Genomic DNA, 21,188 nt, shown 5'->3' on the forward strand with positions numbered 1-21,188 from the left:
TAGAAGAAGCAAAGACTTCAGTCCTGAAGTTGACTAATGAAGACACTTATATTGAATCCTTAACTGAAGAGGACAAGAAGTGTTTGTTAAGCCAGCTGAAAAAGTAAACAGACTAGATTCTTAAAAATCTACAACAGCGACTTCTGGATTCTACTCAACCTCTACATAGTTTTACAGATGCCTGTCTTATAAAATATTGACAGTTGAGTGGAGTGAGGCACTACAGCAGTGGGGCTGCTATGTGATCAGGACAGAATAGAGAATTTGAACACAGAGTGAAATATCATACGATGAATGTTTGAAGATTTAACATCAACCTTTTATCATCACTAGCGGTTTGACTCAATATTTATGCTATGTTTCCCTCCTGGAATGAAAGAATTAGGAATTAATCTCTTGCTATTCCCAGTCACAATAGCTGAAGCTGAGCGTTCTTTTTCCTCATTGAATGTAATTTTGAGTTCTGAAAGAAGTTGCCTTCTGCCTGATCATGAGTATATCATGAAGGACTGGAAGTACCGGACGCACAAGAAGCCACCAAAGATTAATGCACTGCATTTGAGAAGTTCATTAACAGCATTGTGCGAAATTACAAGAAACCAACAAGAATGTAGATGATGTGCTTCATAGTAGGCTTGAGTAGCCAGCTTTAATTTCTGTGATGATTTTAAAACATGAGTTAAATTTAATAAAATGGTTGTGAAACATTTTTCAGTTTTTACTATGGTGCCGAACAGCCCACATTCACCCTCATGGTCTCACCCCTCATTGGCCCTCATCCTCCTGTATATTCAAAAAAAACCCACAACCCCCCAGCCCCCATTTCAGTTCCTAGGGAAACCACTGCTTGTCTCTCTCACCAACAGAAGTTGTTCCAATAAAAGATCTTTTCTCACCCACCTTGCATTTCAACTTAGTGCCCAGCATTGGATACCTAAATCCATGTTTAGGCACATACATAAAAGTCATTAGATTTTTCAGATGTGCTCAACCCCCTGGGGGAAAAAAGCACTTTTATTTGTGAGGAAATATAGATTTGGTGCCTAATTTAAGATACCTAAATTTGAAAATTTTAGTCAATGTCCAACTATACAAGGGTTCAAGGGAGGGAAATTTATCATTGCTAACAAACTGACTTAAGATAACACTTCTATATTTAAGCATCATGGATGAGGTCTGATGATCTGGTTCTGTCAATAAGGCACAGAAATCCATGAAACTTTTCAATAACAGACCTTCATGTCATATGTCTGAGACATTACAAACAGGGCTGAAGCACTGACTGCTTCTGTATCTTTTGTCACTGTGACCTGCACTCTGACCTAGTGCTGACTATTCTACATCTTGTTATACAAGATGTTGCACAGCTCCGGTCCTTGGAGGTTCTAGCTGCAGCTTCCTCTTGTCTCTGATAACGTCTGATATATTAGCATCTGACAGCGATGTGCACTCATTTTTAATTCTGTGTGGTAGACAAAGACTTTAAGCCATTCACTTGTCCAAAGAGGCTATGGTTTGCCTTGGGACACAGGCCAGTATAAATTGGGAAGAGAGGGTGGGAGGAGATAACATTTTTCTAGCTGTTTGGAAAGTTGATTGTAATTACAGCAGAGGTTAATTAGTGGACAGAGTGATGGTGGGGTAGTCACAGATCCATTAGAAGTATAATTTGTCACTTATGTATAGCTCTGTGTTGTGTGCATCGATATGTATTACAGGCTTGTCTGAGATTTCTAAAACTTTCAGAAGTACTTCTAGGCAACTCTCCTTTATTTATAGCTGTACAATACTAATGAAATGTCAGGTTCATCTGACTTTTTAATTCTGTAATTTAGTGAAGCAACCATAGTCTTGATGAAATCTGCCTTTTAACTCCAGGATTTTTCTGAACAGATCTTAGCTTGTCAGAAGTATGATAGACTCCAGAGGGGTGGAGGGGGGAGTATTGTAAGAAGTCTTAGTATTAGTTTAATTATTAACAGCTCTTAGTAGTTTCTATAACTTCACAATTCAGTATTTAAATCTTACATTGTTGTTTAGCAGCCTTTCTTCCCTTCTAAGAACAGGAGCAGGGAGCAACTCTTTCATTAACTCTTGAGGGATTTACTGGCTTCAAGTACAAGCAAGGAATGTCCCAAGGCTATATCCCTAAGCCCCATTACCCAGTGTTGCTGAATAATATAGATCCTGTTTTATTTCAGAAAGTCTGTGTGAACTATTGTAAACCTGCAACTATTATAAATAAGTGTAAGACTCATTATGGTAGTCCCTCTGTTGCTGGGCACATATTTCCATCTTATTGTCCAGGGTGCAACAGAGTAATGTCACCTTGACTGAGGTTGTAGTTCCCAAGAGGTACTTTCTTCTGGGGTTCTGTTCAGTTTTCTTGAAATGCTTGCTTACTTCTATGATTTTATTCTGAATTATCAAAATAAAAGGAAAATAATCCATCTGATCTGAGAGTCCCTAGTGAAGAGTTCCATCTTCTAGCAGGGATAAAGCAATTTGTCTCCTAGGTTCTCCAGGTCCTCAAGCTCATCTTTGTCTGGGAAGTCTCCTGGCTCTGTTTCTTCCTGGTATTGGGAGGAGCACAAACAGCTATCTGCACCAGAAAATATGGCAAGACACCATCTCTGGCATGAATAAAGTAGTCCTCATTTCAGGATCTTCAGGCCATCTATTCAGAGAAAAGCCTGAGAGCTGCCTGGCTCTGGTAAGTTTCCCCAGAAACAGGATACTTCCCTCTGAGAAGCTAAGACCCTGCCCACCCCACACAGTTATTCCCTTTCCTGGTTAAATACCTGCCCTCATGAGCCAAGATGGGAACCTTCTTTCTGCAATTGGTAGGCTACATAAGTTCTCTAGGGTGGGACAAGCCCTCTTCCTGGCTCCCTTTGCAGGTAGTTATCATCTTCCCAACTTGGTCTAGTGTTGGAATATGTACACCCCATCACAGGGTTGTTGACCTTATTTCCGTTGAGTGTTGATATTCCTTCACTGTTCAGTGCATCCATAGCCTTTAAGGGACATTTAACGATATTGATTTCTAGCTTCAGCTCCTTCTCTTGGCTCCTGGAGACAGTTCATATTTATTTTTGTCTCTTGCTTTCTTTTTTAGATTAAATTTGAAATGATATTTGAAGGTGAAGAGTGCTTTAGAGTTGCATTGGGGCATCTCTTGTCCTGAAGGCATTTCCCCAAGCTGGAGTCTGGAGAGAGTGGAGTGCTTCACATCTTCTGAGGCCTCAAAATGAGACTCTTTTAAGTACAAACTGTTTTTAGCCTTGATTGCTTGAAAGGCAACTTCCCTGAAGTGGAATGCCTGATCCAACATCTGAAGTGCAGTCTTGTATCTCTAACTGGTAGGGAGACTTTGATGCAGGGAAGCACTGAGGTTCAACTTTTCTGTGTAGAACAGTCCTCTAAATCTGAAGTATTCTTGTGAACATAGAGTAGCCTTTTCACACAGGACACATTGAAACCATCGAAGTTAAGGTGAGTGGTGTCTCCTGAAAACTCCAAATGAGACTGTTGTAAATCCAAACTGTATGTCAGCCTGGATTGCTTCAGAGACCTTGAAGTGGATTTCTGATCTAACATGTAAAGTATGCTTTTGCATCTTTGCCTGTTAAATGAGGATTTTACTCAGGAAGTCATTGAAATTTAAGGAGTACTTGTGGCACCTTAGAGACTAACCAATTTATTTGAGCATAAGCTTTCGTGAGCCATAGCTCACTTCATCGGATGCATACTCTGGAAAGTGTAGAAGATATTTTATACACACAAAGCATGAAAAAATACTTCCCCCTCCCCACTCTCCTGCTGGGACACCATCACAGGGCCTAATAACATCAGCCACGCTATCAGAGGCTCGTTCACCTGCACATCCACCAATGTGATATATGCCGTCATGTGCCAGCAATGCCCCTCTGCCATGTACATTGGTCAAACTGGACAGTCGCTACGTAAAAGAATAAATGGACACAAATCAGATGTCAAGAATTATTCATAAACCAGTCGGAGAACACTTCAATCTCTCTGGTCACGTGATTACAGACATGGAAGTTGCAATTCTTCAACAAAAAAACTTCAAATCCAGACTCCAGCGCGAAACTGTTGAATTGGAATTCATTTGCAAATTGGATACAATTAACTTAGGCTTGAATAGAGACTGGGAGTGGCTAAGTCATTATGCAAGGTAACCTATTTCCCCTTGTTTTTTCCTAACTCCCCTCCTCCCCCCAGACGTTCTTGTTAAACCCTGGATTTGTGCTGGAAATGGCCCACCTTGATTATCATACACATTGTAAGGAGAGTGATCACTTTAGATAAGCTATTGCCAGCAGGAGAATGGGGTGGGGGGAGGTATTTTTTCATTCTTTGTGTGTATAAACGATCTTCTACACTTTCCTCAGTATGCATCCGATGAAGTGAGCTGTGGCTCACGAAAGCTTATGCTCAAATAAATTGGTTAGTCTCTAAGGTGCCACAAGTACTCCTTTTCTTTTTGCGAATACAGACTAACATGGCTGTTACTCTGAAAATTGAAATTTAAGACATTGGCACAATACTGTCTTCAAATCTGAAATCTACATGTTGACATAGAACCATCTTTGAAGTGTAGGAAACATTGTGATCATAGAGTTTAAGGTAAGAGGTACTGATACAAAACTGCATCATCAGTCTGAAGCACCAATGAGCTCCAGTCTCCTTGTTAAAGCATCAATACACTTCATCACCTTGGCGCAAGTAGCTTTAATTCTTCAGGGCTTGAGACTGGTGAACTGCACCCCAAAATGGAAGCTCTGCGTTTGGGACGCTGTTCAACCAGGCTTCTGCTCAGTCAAAGCTGATATTGTTGAGTATACTAGAATCATAGAAGATTAGGGTTGGCAGAGACCTCAGGAGGCCATCTAGTCCAACTCCCTGCTCAAAGCAGGACCAACCTCAACTTAATCATCCCAGCCAGGGCTTTGTCAACCCAGGCCTTAAAAACCTCTAAGGATGGAGATTCCACCACCTCCTTAGGTAACCCATTGCAGTGCTTCACCATCCTCCTGGTGAAATAGTGTTTCCTAATATCCAATCTAGACCTCCCCCACTGCAACTTGAGACCATTGCTCCTTGTTCTGTCATCTGCCACCACTGAGAACAGCCGAGCTCCATCCTCTTTGGAACCCCACTTCAGGTAGTTGAAGTCTGCTGTGAAATGCCCCCTTACTCTTCTCTTCTGCAGACTAAACAATCCCAGTTCCCTCAGCCTCTCTTCATAAGTCATGTGCCCCAGCTCCCTGAACGTTTTTGTTGCCTTCCACTGGACTCTCTCCAGTTTGTCCACATCCTTTCTGTAGTGGGGGTCCCAAAACTGGATGCAGTACTCCAGATGTGGCCTCACTAGTGCCGAATAGAGAGGAATAATCACTTCCCTCGATTTGATGCCAATGCTCCTACTAATACAGCCCAATATGCCGTTAGCCTTCTTGGTAACAAGGACACACTGCTGACTCATATCCAGCTTCTCACCCACTGACCTTTTCTGCAGAACTGCCGCTTAGCCAGTCGGTCCCCAGCCTGTAGTGGTGCATGGGCTTCTTCCGTCCTAAGTGCAGGACTTTGCACTTGTCCTTGTTGAACCTCATCAGATTTCTTTTGGCCCAATCCTCCAATGTACTGACCCATTATCTTTGATACCTAATCACTGATGATATTAACACTGGCTGCTTGAAGTTTGATGGTTAGGCATTGAATTGTTTCTCTGTTTCTTCAGTGCGGAGCAAATTTGCAGAGCAGCCCCCTTGATGCATAGAATCTTTGAAGTAAGGTAGTGACTCGTGTCATGTTTTTTCCAGTGTAGATACAGAGTTATCTCATGGAACTAAGCCATAAACTCTTTACAGCTCAAAGTAAGTCACTTTGATGCATGGCTGCTTCAAGTAGCAAGTAGTAGTTGAGGCAGTGTATTATTCCCATGTGGGTTGATAAGTTGTACTGTGCAAACGAGGACTATTTCTGTTTCGAAGAATTTGAACCTAATAGTTTCACCCTTCTGTTATCTTTCACATTCCCCAAGGTACAATCTGGACTTTTGAACAACTATGTCCCTTTACTACTCTAGCCTGGGATGCCTTTTATGCTGCTTTGCTGTCAGAACATCCACTCATGGCCTGTTCACACAGCCTTCAACATTTAAAATCACTCCCAGCTATGTTATGTGAATGCTTTGGCTAGCCACTCATGAATTACATACAGGGTGACGCCTGCAAATTCCTAATCCCAGCCTTGTCCCTTAGAAATGTGTGTCTTGTATTGCTCAGTATCAGTGTTCCCTCTATTTTTTTTCATCCGTGTGTGGAATGAATTTTGTTATGTGCACCATCAGTAGAAACCGAAAACCTAGATGCAATATACCTAGATGCAATATGCAGTTAGGACAGGTTAGACATTTTAGAACTCACTTCTCAAAGAATTACATTTAAGCGTAAGAGAGAAATAAAAATTATGAAATGCATAGACCAGGCAAAAGCTAAAATAACACTCTTTCAGAGAAGTATCAAGAAGTAACAACAACAACAACAACAACAAAAATAATACAAGTATGTGTTGGGAGGTGAGTGTGAAAGACGAGTGTGTGTGTGTGTGTGAGACAGAGACGCGCGTTGCCCCTTTAAGTATGCTGACCTCACTTTAAATATGCTGCCCTTTTAAGTAGATCAGCGCATTCAGACACAGCAGCAGCTGCCAGCAAGCTCCCTCCATCCTAGGCCCTGTCGTGTCCCCTCCCCCTGCTCTGTATAGGGGCAGGGGGAGGAGGACACCCTGACATCAGTGCCCCCTCGCTCCCTGCTCTGTGCTGCAAGCAGGAGGCTTCCGGGAGCAGCTCCAAGGCAGAGGGCAGGAGCAGCATGGCAGTGTGGGGGGGACACCTGAACTGCTGTGCCTGAAGTGTGCGGCATTTGATAGCATGCTGGGCAGCCACCCAAGTGCGCAGCTTAGGGGGAACTTAGCTCAGTACCCTTTTGAACAGAACAGGTTCATAGAAAGTCCATCATTTCATCAAAGGAAAATGATAATGCACCAGCCTTGTTATCCCAAGTGGAGTTTCACACACACTTTACTCCAAACACAAGGGTTAAGATAAAACAATAAAATAAGTTTATTAACTACATAAGATAATTTTTAAGTGATCACAAGATGATGCATAAATCAGGATTGGTTACAAAAGATTAAAACGCAATCTAGTGGCTAACTTAACAAACTGACAGAATTCAAAGCGAAGGTTTTCCTCATCATATGCTGCAGTAAATTGTACAGGCTGGGTCTCCTTTCAGCCTAGGACCCACCCCCTTAGTTCAGTGTCCTTCAGGTATTCATTGATGTCATGAGCAGACGGATGGGAGGAGGAATGAAGTCCCCTCTTTATAATTCAATTTATTGTGCTAGAAACATCCTTGCTGAGTCATGGACACACAGTCTGTTGTGGACATGAGATTTGAACTGCCCTGTGATGAAATGTAAATTTCTTGTTTACACTGTCTTGTTGCTGGAGAATGGCTGCTTAAGCAGGTGATAGCCCTTTAACACCTAGCTGAGGTGTCTGCCTGTCTTTGTCTCTGAAAAACTGGTTTGGGCCTACTTTTCTCTACTTTGGGCATGTTATAACAATGTTATACAGTAGAATCTTGTAACTTTACATACAGTATTGCCACACATATTTTACCTGGACATTATTTAACAGATTGACTTTTCTAATGAAATCTCGTACAGTATACTTTGTACAAAATTTGTCAGAGTCTTGGAAAAGTGGTGAACATAATAGTATAGACCGTCACATTGTTCCGTAGTGTTTCATATTCAGGTTAATGCTCCATTAGGTAGGGGATGTCATTTTGTCAGATAAGATCCAGAGCCCTTCAGACAAGGTTCAAAAGCATTGGTGCGAATGTGTGATGACAACACAGATATAGCTTCATGGTGCAAGAGCAGTGAATCATTGTTAAGTTTGATAAAAAGGATACCTCATTCAGTGTTATCAAGGCAGAGTCTTCAAAATAAATCTTCATCTTAGATTTGGAGGTATTGATGGATGAAATTTCAAAACATGCATTATGTGAGAAGGGTTTTTCTATAACGCAACTTGTTAAATTCAAGACTGGCTCAAACTGGGCTTCATCAAAACACATCTACACCTATTCTCAAACATGACATTCATGTAAAGCCTCTCCTGGTTACCACAAATCCAAGGCACTAGGTTTCTATCAGTCCCTGGAAAAATCATGGAGCAGGTCCAGAATGGGTCCACACTACAAGAAGGATTTGGAAAAATTGGAAAGCATCCAGCAGAGGGCAACAAAAATGATTAGGGGACTGGAGCACATGACTTCTGAGGAGAGGCTGAGGGAACTGGGATTATTTAGTCTGCAGAAGAGAAGAATGAGGGGGGATTTGATAGCTGCTTTCAACTACCTGAAAGGGGGTTCCAAAGAGGATGGATCTAGACTGTTCTCAGTGGTAGCAGATGATAGAATAAGGAGTAATGGTCTCAAGTTGCAGTGAGGGAGGTTTAGGTTGGCTATTAGGAAAAACTTTTTCACTAGGAGGGTGGTGAAGCACTGGAATGGGTTACCTAGGGAGGCGGTGGAATCTCCTTCCATAGAGGTTTTTAAGGTTAGGCTTGACAAAGCCCTGTCTGGGATGATTTAGTTGGTGATTGGTCCTGCTTTGAGCAGGTGCTTGGACTAGATGGCCTCCAGAGGTCCCTTCCAACCCTGATATTCTATCATTCTATGATTGTATAAAGTCTTAGAGCAAGCAGTATGTGAGTTGTATTGCAAATCATGCCATATGTTTTCTTGAAAATTGGAAATTGGGCATATTGAACTCACTCTTCCCAACTGTTATGTATCTGAATACAATAAATATTTATAATTTGTCGGTTTTTCTGCAGTTTACCACTGTCATAACATATTTTTCTAGCAGTTGGAAAACTATGATATTCCTGTATATCATTCTATCCCTGGATGGCTTGGGGCCATGGCTGCGTATGTGACTTGAGGTTAAATATATATTACCTTTTGTAATAGGTAGATCTTACTTTTAAATTAGGGCTTCATTTAATTGAAGGTCACTAACTTTAATATTTCAATATTTGAAATACTCTTTGTACTATTGACATATACATTTTTAAGAAAAGTCAAGTTTGTTTGTTTTTTAATTTCAGTTTTTGATGATGAAGAAGAAAGCAAGTTGTCCTATACAGAGATTCATCAGGAGTACAAAGCTCTGGTGAGTATTATTCACCAATTGCACTTAATCTTATAAGAAATTTGTACTGTAATTTAAAAATCAATATTTTAGGTGAAGTATTCCAAATCCAACCGAATATTCCGCACCATGCTGCCAAAACTTCCAAGCCCCAGGGAGGAGTCTGTTCCCCTTCTAGCAACCAACCATACACTTGTAATTTTTACAAAAACTGGAAGTAACCATTTACAAAATCTAATGATTGCACATTCAAAAAATCACAGTGGCAGATTAAAGGGGAGAGAGGGCTGGCTAGGGTGTAGGAATCTGGAGCATAGGTATGGGCATATTGGATCAGCAGCAGTTCATTTAGTCCAGTCTCTTGTCTCTGACAGTGGCCAGTACCAGATGTGTCAGGGGAATATGTGAGAACCTCATGGTTATTCCATTTTTGTCCACTAACTCATAGGTGAAATTTCTTCCTAAACCTAAGCCTTAGTAGTTGACTTATACCCTGAAGTGTGAAGGTTCATATACTGTCTAAAAACAGTTTTATTCTACTTAATGTAACTGTGTATGTCTTCACTATTTCTGTAAATAAAGAATTCTTTTCTGAATCCTACCAAATTTTTGGCCTTAGTGATATCTTGTGACAGTGAGTTCTACAAGTTAATTATGCATTATGAAGTATGTATTTTCTTTATCAATTTTAAATTTGTTGCCTTTCAACTTAATTGAATATTTCCTTGTTCTTGTATTATGAGAGGAGAAGTAGGAAGAGCTGATTTACCCTTTTAAAACTTTATTATTTTGTTTACCTCTCATGAATCATCTTATTTTTGTAAACTAAAAAATACCAGACTTTTCAATCTTTTTGGTTTTGGAAGTCTTTGCATAATTCATTATTTTCAGAGCCTGTCTCTGACTTCCTTATTTTTTGAGCTAGGGTGACTAGAACTGAACACAGCATTTCAGGTGAGGGTGAGTTATATAATTTCCAACCATCTTGTTTCACTTTGGTTATGGTAGAGTCCATCTCATCCATATAGGCTCTCTCCAAAAAAGTTTCTCAGTGCCTAATAGATGTAATACTCTACTCTGTACACCATGCATTGGGATTCTGAAATTTCTCCTGTTTAGCTGGACATAAGCCATTTTCGTAATAATCTAAATTGACTTTGCAGGATCTATTTGTGACATCTACTTTTATCAATGGCATAAAAGGTAACATAACCAGAGGTTCCTTCCCCACATGCTCTATAAAGGTATCTAGATATTTAAAGAGATCTAGCACTTTCAGTCATAGTAAGAAAGACACACAATGCCTCTCCCAAACATCACATATAGCTATTGAGCTTGTGATTGCATGTAAGGAATTGGACATTTAAATAATTAAGAAAACAGTGTTTTCCTTACTCAGTTGTGCACTTGCAAGACTGTTACTCCTGGCAGTTACAGTGGTGCAAAAGTCTATTCATTAGACAAAGGAAATTTACATCAGAATGTGTGCAAGTTTCAGTTGTTTGTAGTTTTGTTTTACTGGCTCTCTTTTCTCCAATCTTAGTAAAGTGATGATTCTTCCCTGATAACTAACCACATGCAAAATTTGAATTTTAAAATTTATTTTTATTTTTGAATATTTGAAAAATATTCAAACAATTTCTTAAAGCAGAGAACAAGTATCTCTCCAAAATACTCATCTCTGCATATTCCCATATTGCCCATACCCTGGCACACAGGCACGGCATAAACTTGTCATACTTTATGGCCTGGGAATGTATTCCATTCTTCCCACCTCAGCAGAAATTCCATGCTCAAAGCCCATTGTTTCAGTCTTGAAATAGGGACCAGGATTTGGCAGTGTCTTAGAAGTTGGCCTATATTTTACTGCCTTCTTGAACCCTGTTCAGGTTATTCTTCTTCAACTACACAGTGTGGTAGTGTCATGTTGATGTCCATTTTTAAGGTCCATTTAATTTTATCCAAGATCTTTTTCTTGAATTTAGCCATTGTGGGGCATGCCGCAAACACACTTACATAGAAATCATGATGTAACTGTGTATTCAAATGGTATCAATTCAGATTGTATTCCTTAAGTCCCAGACTTTGAAGTTTCTCCAGAATCCAAACAAAGCATAATGAATAAACATAAAATATATTAGTTTTAGGCATACATTTAAATTATTGTCTTGTAATTTGTTTGGACATTTATATATTTATTTTTTCTTCCAATTTAGAATAAATAAAAATTGTCCATACACAGACCCTGAATGTCCTGTCAGTTGTTTAAAATTAGAAAACCCTAATGCAATACAGTCAGTCCTCCCCTTTTACCAATCAACAACACAATCAAATACTAACATGCCCATGCACTGGTCTGTACCTTAATCCCTCTATGTCTCTTCAGAGGTGAGCTAAAACAAATGGGCCCAACAACATGCCTTGAAAGTTCTTTAGCCTGTACTATTTTGGACAAGGGGTAGGGGGCTTTCTCGAGTCATGAGCCCTTATGCAGAACACTGAGCTAAATCCTCGTCTTATTATATGCGGGTGAAAGGCTAGCGTCAGTGCTTCCACTAATTGCAAATGAGGCAGTGTCAAAAGTAAGTTGATCCCAGGCCACTTAGGTCTTTATATGTAAGTACAAACCTTAAAAACTAATCTATTTATGAGCAGGGGGTTGGACTAGATGACCTCCTGAGGTCCCTTCCAACCCTGATGTTCTATGATTCTATGATTCTATTTCATTTATACTTCTCCATATCCTTGTTCTGTATCACATTTTAGATTCAAATATTGTTCTTATCAAGAAACTTTGATACAAAACTGTATCTTTTTTAATGTGTTACCACATTTTCTTCAATTACACTGACTTAGTCTCTAGCTAAAATACTCCTTGCATTCATCGACTTGAGAGTTTGGTATCCACTATTTAGTCAAGATAACAATCAGAATCATGGCTGGAATCTGTGATGTATGCCTTCTATTTTGTTCAACAGCTCTGGTAAAGTCTTCTAATTAACTCACTAATATGAGCATTGAAAACTACTGTGGATTTCTGGAGGGTACTACATACCAGCACGTTTCTGAGATTTTCACTATAACTAATTTTCTTAATAATATTGCAATGACTTTCAAATGAATCAAGATACTGTAAAAAAATAAAAATCACAACACTAAAATAACGTAATGACAATTAGAATAATAGAATATCAGGGTTGGAAGGGACCTCAGGAGGTCATCTAGTCCAACCCCCTGCTCAAAGCAGGACGAATCCCCAACTAAATCATCACAGACAGGGCTTTGTCAAGCCTGACCTTAAAAACTTCTAAGGAAGGAGATTCCACCACCTCCCTAGGTAACCCATTCCAGTGTTTCACCACCCTCCCAGTGAAAAAGTTTTTTCTAATATCCAACCTAAACCTCCCCTACTGCAACTTGAGACCATTACTCCTTGTTCTGTCATCTGCTACCACTAGAACAGTCTAGATCCATCCTCTTTGGAACCCCCTTTCAGGTAGTTGAAAGCAGCTATCAAATCCCCCCTCATTCTTCTCTTCCACAGACTAAACAATCCCAGTTCCTTCAGCCTCTCCTCATAAGTCATGTGCTCCAGCCCCCTAATAATTTTTGTTGCCCTCTGCTGGACGTTTTTCAGTTTTTCCACATCCTTCTTGTAGTGTGGGGCCCAAAACTGGACACAGTACTCCAGAAGAGGCCTCACCAATGTCGAATAGAGGGGAACGATCCGTCCCTCCATCTGCTGGCAACGCCCCTACTTATACATCCCAAAATGCCATTGGCCTTCTTGGGAACAAGGGCACACTGTTGACTCATATCCAGCTTCTCGTCCACTGTAACCCCTAGGTCTTTTCTGCAGAACTGCTGCCTAGCCATTCGGTCCCTAGTCTGTAGCGGTGCATGGGATTCTTCTGTCCTAAGTGCAGGACTCTGCACTTGTCCTTCTTGAACCTCATCAGATTTCTTTTGGCCCAGTTCTCTAGTTTGTCTAGTATTAGTATGGTTTGACAGGTGAGTTTAAAAGTTTGGTGACTTATATATCTGTGTGTTGGTGTAAAAATTAGTAGAAGGTAAGACTCATAATTTTTTGTAGGTTGAAAAACTGCTAGAAGGTTATCTTAAGGAAGTTGGAATTAATGAAGAGAACTTTAAAGAAGCGTGTTCATCTCCTCTTGCAAAGTCACATACGTCACAGGTATATTTTCCTTTGTTATGCTGTTATAGTCCACAGTAATGGCTGTATTTTAATTGATAATCTGTAAATTTTCTATTTCCAGTAATATAGCATTACAGGTATGAAATTTTGAAGTCCTTTTTTGCACAAATTTTTTTAATTTTCTAAAATTGGATAATAAATTTACCTATCTGCATTTCAGGTATGAATTGTGGCTAGCAAACTACTTCTACAGTTTTTATTTAGATCAATGGTGTCACTTGAAGGTCATATATTTGTATGTGGCATGAAAAACTTTTTATCAAAATTTGTTTCCTGTGTTTTTGTATTTTTTTTAATTAAATTTTAAGTTGTATTAACTACACAATACAAGTGAATTAAAGTTAACTATGAAAGGAGTCCAGGAAAGCTGGCTGTATTTTAAAGAAGCCTTATTGAAGGTGCAGGAACAAACCATCCCAATGTGCAGAAAGAATAGCAAATATGGCAGGTGACCAGCTTGGCTTAACAGAGAAATCTTCGTTGAGTTTAAACACAAAAAGGAAGCTTACAAGAAGTGGAAACTTGGACAGATGACCAAGGAGGAGTATAAAGATATTGCTCAAGAATGCAGGGGTGTAATCAGGAAGACCAAAACACAACTGGAGTTGCAGCTAGCAAGAGATGTGAAGGGTAACAAGAAGGGTTTCTACAGGTACGTTAGCAACAAGAAAAAGGTCAGGGAAAGTGTGGGACCCTTTCTGAATGGGGGAGGCCACCTAGTGACAGATGATGTGGAAAAAGCTGAAGTACTTTTCAGTACTTCAGATTGGTCCTGCTTTGAGCAGGGGTTTGGACTAGGTGACCTCTTGAGGTCTCTTCAAACCCTAATATTCTATGATTCTATGAAAGGGAAACGAACAAGGACAGTGTGATCCTAATCAATCAGTTTTCTTAAATTTGTTTACAAAATAAGCTACAAAGGAAGATTGACGTGAGCCACAATTCTTGTAATCACTGAAGCTTCAATATAAATATAAAAACATCCAGGTTTTAGAAAAGTTTTGGAATGGATACCTGGCCAGTTTCTGCCCACAGGATTTTTCATTTGGAGAAAGATTAGCAATCACTCTTGTTGGTTGCTAATTATCTTGGACACAGCGTAGTCCTTCAGGGTTATTTTACGGAGCTGCAAAATCAGATTCTGTGAAAGCTCACCAAATTGTAGCACTTAAGTTAAACTGTAGTGTGGAGGAGCAAATGTTAGACATCTTATTCCTTTTAGCAATCATACCATGATGTGTTGGCTGTCGTTAGAAAGAGGGGGCAGGGGATATATTCCAGGTATTTTCCTTTATTATAAAAAAAAAAAAAGAAAAAAAAAAAAGGAAGAAGAAGAAAGCTAGTGATTATTTATGGCCTTTCCAGAATCTAGAATCTAGTCTACATTAGAGAAATTTAAGTGTTAGTTCTTTTGCAAGCACCTTCAGTGCTTGCAATATACCTTTTAACCACACACAAAAGTTGCTACAGAGTAAGTCACACCACCACTGCATCATGCATCACGTGCTTCTCCACCATTACAATCATGGCATGGCACTCAGCCAAGTGTAGTCTGTGTTTCCGATGTAATTCATAGAATCATAGAATCATAGAATATCAGGGTTGGAAGGGACCTCAGGAGGTCATCTAGTCCAACCCCCAGCTCAAAGCAGGACCAATCCCCAATTAAATCATCCCAGCCAGGGCTTTGTCAAGCCTGACCTTAAAAACTTCTAAGGAAGGAGATTCTACAATCCTCCTACCTACCTTTCAGTAGCAGCGCTAATGACTCAAAGCTCTGTCACCAGCCAAGAAGGAATGGGCATATGGGCTCCGTGTGTTGCCTTCATACCACTCTCCTGTGAGCTTGGGGGAAAAAAAATACTGAAGATAAAATCTTGGTCCCACTAAAGTCACAGGGAGTTTTGTCGTTGACTTCAGTGTGGCCAGGATTTCACCATGAGAATGGAATCCAATTCCCATAAAATGCAGAGCACTATCATAGGCCACTAGACCAACCAGCTTTTAATTTTTATTATTCCTTTTGTCATCCTTAAATATTTTTGTCATGTCTAGAAGAGTTGGATATAACTATTTAAAATATTGATACGTTTGACAGAATTACAGTCTCATTAGGTTCACAATACATATAATAATGTTCAATTAAAAATAATTAAATATATTAGGCTCTGATATTGCAATGAACTATACATGGGTTACCTTGACATTCATACAGAGTCCCATTGTCTACACTGGGATTCTGTGCTGGTGTAGAGGTCCACCTGCAATGGAATTCATTGAAGTACTGGGGCCTCAATGTTGAATTAAGTCATTTAATATATATTTTATACTTCTGGGGGAATTCTGCACTTCTGCACATGCACATAATTAATGAGCGCCACAGATTTCTAATTTTCTGCACAAAAAAAGTTTCTGCCAAAATGTTGCTGCAGTTCTGCCTTTTGCCCACCAGAGGGCATTGTGGCAAGAGAACAAAGCTGTCAGCTCACAGCCAACTGAGGAAGAGAAAGCCTGCCGCCTTCACAGCGCCTGTCGGGCCAGGTCAGGAGACAGGGGTTATGGGGAGACAGACAGCGTGGGGTGCTGGGTGGGGGGTCAGACAGGGGCTCATAAGGGCTAGTGGGGGAGGACAGACCGGGGCAGGGGCTGAATGGGAGTGGAGGCATAGGGCCACCGGGGGAGAGAGGTGCGGAGACACATGGCGGGAGTGGTTGCAGAGCTACACAGGGACAGGGGTTGGCTGGTTGAGGGCATAGAGACACATGGGGATGGGGGAAAGGATACAGGGAGACATAGGGACAGGGGATCGGCTGAGTGAGGGCACAGAGACATATGGGGATGGGGGAGAGGGTGCAGAGCTACATAGGGACAGGGGAGTGGCTGGGTGAGGGCACAGACACACATGGGGACGGGGCAGATGTGCCTGATTGAATTGGAGAGGCTAGGAGTCAGCCAGGGTCTGCATGGGGGAAGCTCCCTAACAATCCCTCCCCGCGCCCCAAAAAAACCTGTTTCATACTTTTCCCACCCATGCCTAACAACCCTCCAAGTTCACACCCAGGCTTCCCAGCAATTTACTTCCCTCTCCCTCAGCTCCTCTGTTACCCCTGACTCTCCCAAGCCTTTGCACTACTTCTGAGGGGTGCGGGAAATACGGTTCTGTATTGTAGTTTAAATGAATTATTACTCAGAGTTCTGTATTAATAAGCCTAATAAGAAATCTATTTGTCAAAAAACATTTCCTGAATCTTTTTTTTTTGTTGTCTGTATTGTTACAAACATTCTTGCTGACAGGTGTTTTGGAATAAATGACCAAAAATAATTGAAACTGGTGTGATTATATTATGTTATTTTAAAAAATAAAATATGCAGAATTTTGCAAAATTTTAAAATATTGTGCATAGAATTTTTAATTTTTTGCTGCAGAATTTTTAATTTTTTGCTGCAGAATTCCACCAACAGTAATTTTACTATATCGTAGTTTATAAACTGCATTTAAAAATCAGAAAATCAGATATGGCAGTGATGGATTTTAAAAAGAATAAGCTCTTTGTTTTCCATGCTTATGAATCCTTGGATAGTTGCCTGTTGTTTCCAGCGTTCTTGGCATTGTGTCAGCAATAGCTGTTTATTTCAGGGCATAAAAAAAAATTCTAAGTAGACACAACATATAAATGTTGTCTTGCTGTGATAATACAGAGCTTTTCGTGTTTGAGCTATTCTGAAATTATCAGTTTTTGATTTCTATAAGATTTTTAATTAATTTACAGATTTTTTCCCCCCCAAAGGCCATTTTGCAACCAGTGTTGGCAGCAGAAGATTTTAGATTATTTAAAGAAATGATGGTACAGAAAAACATTGAAATGCAGTTGCAAGCCATTAGAATCATTCAAGAAAGAAATGGTAAGAAATAATAAATGAGAAATTTCAGTTCTCAGTGCATCTTTTCAGCTGTTTTGTGGATAACTCTATGGTCTACCCATCCATAAATACTTAAGGTCACATCCTGGCCCAAGTGAATTCAATGGCAAAACTTCCATTGATTTCAGTGGGGCCAGGATTTCACCCTGAGTCTACAACTGGTTCTGTCAGCCACAACTAATTGTATTCCTTTTAAAATGTATCTAAAACTTTATCTGAAAGCCTATTAGATTATTTCCATGAAACTTGGATTCAAATTTCAGTTTAAGGATTGTATGATTTAAATGGTGGTATTACAAAAATAACTATAGTTCGGCACTATGTAGTTGTGATCCAAAGTGCAGCAGCTCTCAAGTTGCTGGCTTCTCAGCTCAGTGGAGGACAAGGACTGATGGATGTTCATAGCAACTGATCCGTTTGACACCTAACCTTACCATTGCCCCAAACCTCTACGTATAGCTGGACAAGGAGCTGTATTCTACACTGCGTAGGGTGTGCACACTCAAATCTTCTCACCAGCCCCACTCTCTACCCAGAGGAACCATACCAATTTATTGGTGTCCTAGGCCCTCAGTATGGGGGAATATTTACCTCATTCTGTATAGCAGTTTTGAATATAATGGCTGTACAGTAAGTTTGATGTGTACTTCCATTACTACTCTCTCATTTTCAGGTGCTGCATCTCAAACTGTAGGAGTTAAATATGAGAGTTATTACTTAGTCACTCTATTCATATCTATGACTTGTAATGACTGCATACATATATATGTGCAGTAATTTCAGCATGCTATTGTCTGGAGATTTCGACTCTTGTATTTCATACAGTAAGCTTGAAACTTGCTAAATCTAGAGGTTTTGCAATTTTCCTCTTCCTTTTTGGTCTGTACAACAAAAGTGTGTGTGTGTGTAAATAAAGTATATAGTTGTTACAAGTAATAATCTAATGGACATGACTGGGATGTGGGCTCCGACCATTAGACCCAATTGCCAAGGGGGTAGCCAAGCCTGGAGGTTAGAGTGGAGTCAAGGATGAGGACCACAGGACACCCAGGGGTGTAGTCAAGAGCAGAGCTAAGGGTCAGAGCCAGAGACTAGAAGCTGAGTGCCCAAGCCAATGGGTAGGCTGGACACATGCTCAGTTTGGACACATTGTTTCTGTAAGCTGTTTCCTTTTAAAAACCAGCATAAAGGGGCCATGGTGAAACCCAGAATTGGGGCCACAAAGAAGGAAAAATACCTACAATTTTCTTTTTGAATAATAACAGACTCAAACACATATATAATATACAAGAACATGCACATATATAAAATATACAAGAAATTCCATTAAAACAACATTAAGGTTGCAAAGTCAAGCACTTAAAAGCTAGGAAATGCCAGAATTAAGGTCTGCGCAACCTTAATTTGGCCCCCTTCTGGGTATGCATTATGATAGTCTTTATATGATCACAAACTGTTTTTTCCACTGGACCCTTTCCTCACTCAGTGCACAGGGTGGAAGGAGCTCACTGAATAGGTAGCTATTAAATATTTATTTTTATCATTATTCATTGTGTGGCCCCATGCCATATTTACTGCACATCATTCAAACTATGTACTGAATACAGAGTTACTAATTTCCTCATGGGCTGTTTTATTCCACTCATCAACATAATATCTGAGTACCTTTTAGATGAGGGAAAATTACTTACAGTAACTCCTCACTTAATGTCGTCCCGGTTAACGTTGTTTTGTTGTTATGTTGCTGATCAATTAGAGAACATGATCGTTTAATGCTCCTTGATAACATTGTTTGGCAGCCACCTATTTTGTCCACTGCTTGCAGAAAGAGCCATCATCTCCCCTAAGTTCCCTGTGCGGCAGCCACCCAGCAGGCTATCAATTGCTGGGCAGTTCAGCTGTCCCTCCCCCAACTGCCATGTGCTGCTTCTGCCCTCTGCCTGGGAGCTGCTCCTGGGAGCCTCCTGCTTGCTGTGCGGGGAGGTGGAGGGAAAGATGGGTGCTAATGTCAGGTTGTCCCCCTCCCCCCCCCGCCCTCCGCTCCTGTACCTCATCTCCACAGAGCAGGGGGGGACACAACGGCTCAGGAAGGAGGGAGCTTGCTGGCAGCAGCTGCTGTCTCAACTTGCTGATCTACTTAAAAAGTCAGTGTACTTAAAGGGGCAATGCGTGTCTGTCTCTTTCTCTCACACGGTGTGTGTCTCTGTCTCTCTCACTCACACACAAGTCTGGTCTACACTGGGGGGGGAGATCGATCTAAATTATGCAACTTCAGCTACGTGAATAACTTAGATCTATTCCCCCCCCCAGTGAATAATGTAGCTGAAGTCGACATACTTAGATCTACTTGCCACAGTGTCTTCACTGTGGTAAGTCGACTGCTGACGTTCCCCTGTCAAGTCCGCGTGTGCCTCGCGCTCCGGTGGAGTACTGGAGTTGATGGGAGAGGGCTTGGCGACTGATTTATCTCGTCTTCACTTCTCTGTCTCTCTCTCACACACACACCATGTGTGTCTGTCTCTCTCTGCCATGCTGTGTCTCCTCCCTCCATTCATGCTGCCTTGTAGAGTGTGAGGCTACATTAACAACAATGTGTTAACCCATGAGGGCTCAGCCGTGTGCTAGTTCATCATTTAGCAGCAAGGTATTCCCTGGGAAATATCCCACCCTCTTTCACCCTGACTCCACCACCTCAACCAAGCTTCACAATCATCATTGCTGTGTACATTATTAAATTGTTTGTTTAAAACTTATACTGTGTGTGTGTGTGTGTGTAGTCTTTTGCCAAAAAAAATTCCCTGGAACCTACCCTCCTCCCCCTATTTACATTAATTCTTATGGGGAAATTGGATTCGCTTAACATTGTTTCGCTTAAAGTAGCATTTTTCAGGAACATAACTACAACGTTAAGCAAGGAGTTACTGTACCTGTAATTGTGCTTCTCTCAAGATCTTTCTGATATGATTCCCATTCATCCACCAATCTTCTTCCTTCAGAGTTTGGGGTTTGGTCTTTTTGTGCTGGATTTTTTTTCTACTGTAATAGTTCTTAGTCTGTGAGAAAATTTTTTACTTGGATAGGCTTGTCACTTGGGAGCTTCGGAACTGGTTGGAATGGTTGTTGAGGCAGCAGTATTTATAGCCTGTGGGAAATGGCACAGAATAATGGAGAGCCTGGCTCATCCTCTACCAGCTACATCTGTCCTTGGGGACCAGTCCTTTAGAGCTTTGAGAGTTCTGCCAATCTCATACTGGGAAGTTAATACCCAAAAGTTTAGAATCTTTTTGGAAACATATCTTCTGAGATGCAGAATTACAGTTAAGTGATATCCCCCTACTGTTCTCTCTCTGGTTGAAGAATGCATGCAAAGTGGAGTAAGAATCCATTTTATTTAGAGCAATACATGCATTTTTGCTGTGTTTTTTTTTATAGGTGTGCTACCTGACTGTTTGACAGATGGTTCTGATGTGTTCACTGAAATTGAACAACAAGAAATGAAAATACTCAGAGAGGTTCTTAGGTAACAAGAAGTGGTCTCCTACTTAATATTGATGGAAGTAGATATACATGGATATTCTGCTGCATTTTACTTGGGTGCTTCCTTCATTTTCTAGGTGGCATAAATATTCTTCTTCAACATGTGTCAGTGTGGATCCTACTATAAGTGTACATGTGTGCAAGCTTGGAATCTTTTGTACAACCATGTCCAGCATGCCTCCTTGTGCTCCCATAAATAGGCATACAGGGCAAAGTGTCCCCAATCCTCCCTTATTTCCTGTTTACCACCTCT

General features: G+C 40.5%; 1 protein-coding gene across 1 annotated transcript in view; it reads left to right on the forward strand.

Annotated features, from left to right (window-relative positions):
• The window catches only part of CFAP36 (cilia and flagella associated protein 36), a 99,173-nt gene that overhangs the window by 7,772 nt on the left and 70,213 nt on the right, over positions 1-21,188 (forward strand). Inside the window, 4 exon segments of the mRNA XM_048842840.2 lie at positions 9,218-9,282; positions 13,355-13,456; positions 17,266-17,380; positions 20,831-20,918. Coding sequence (XP_048698797.1) covers positions 9,218-9,282; positions 13,355-13,456; positions 17,266-17,380; positions 20,831-20,918 — 370 coding nt within the window.

Source organism: Caretta caretta, chromosome 3, assembly GCF_965140235.1.
Source record: "Caretta caretta isolate rCarCar2 chromosome 3, rCarCar1.hap1, whole genome shotgun sequence".
Classification (NCBI taxonomy): Eukaryota; Metazoa; Chordata; order Testudines; family Cheloniidae; genus Caretta; species Caretta caretta.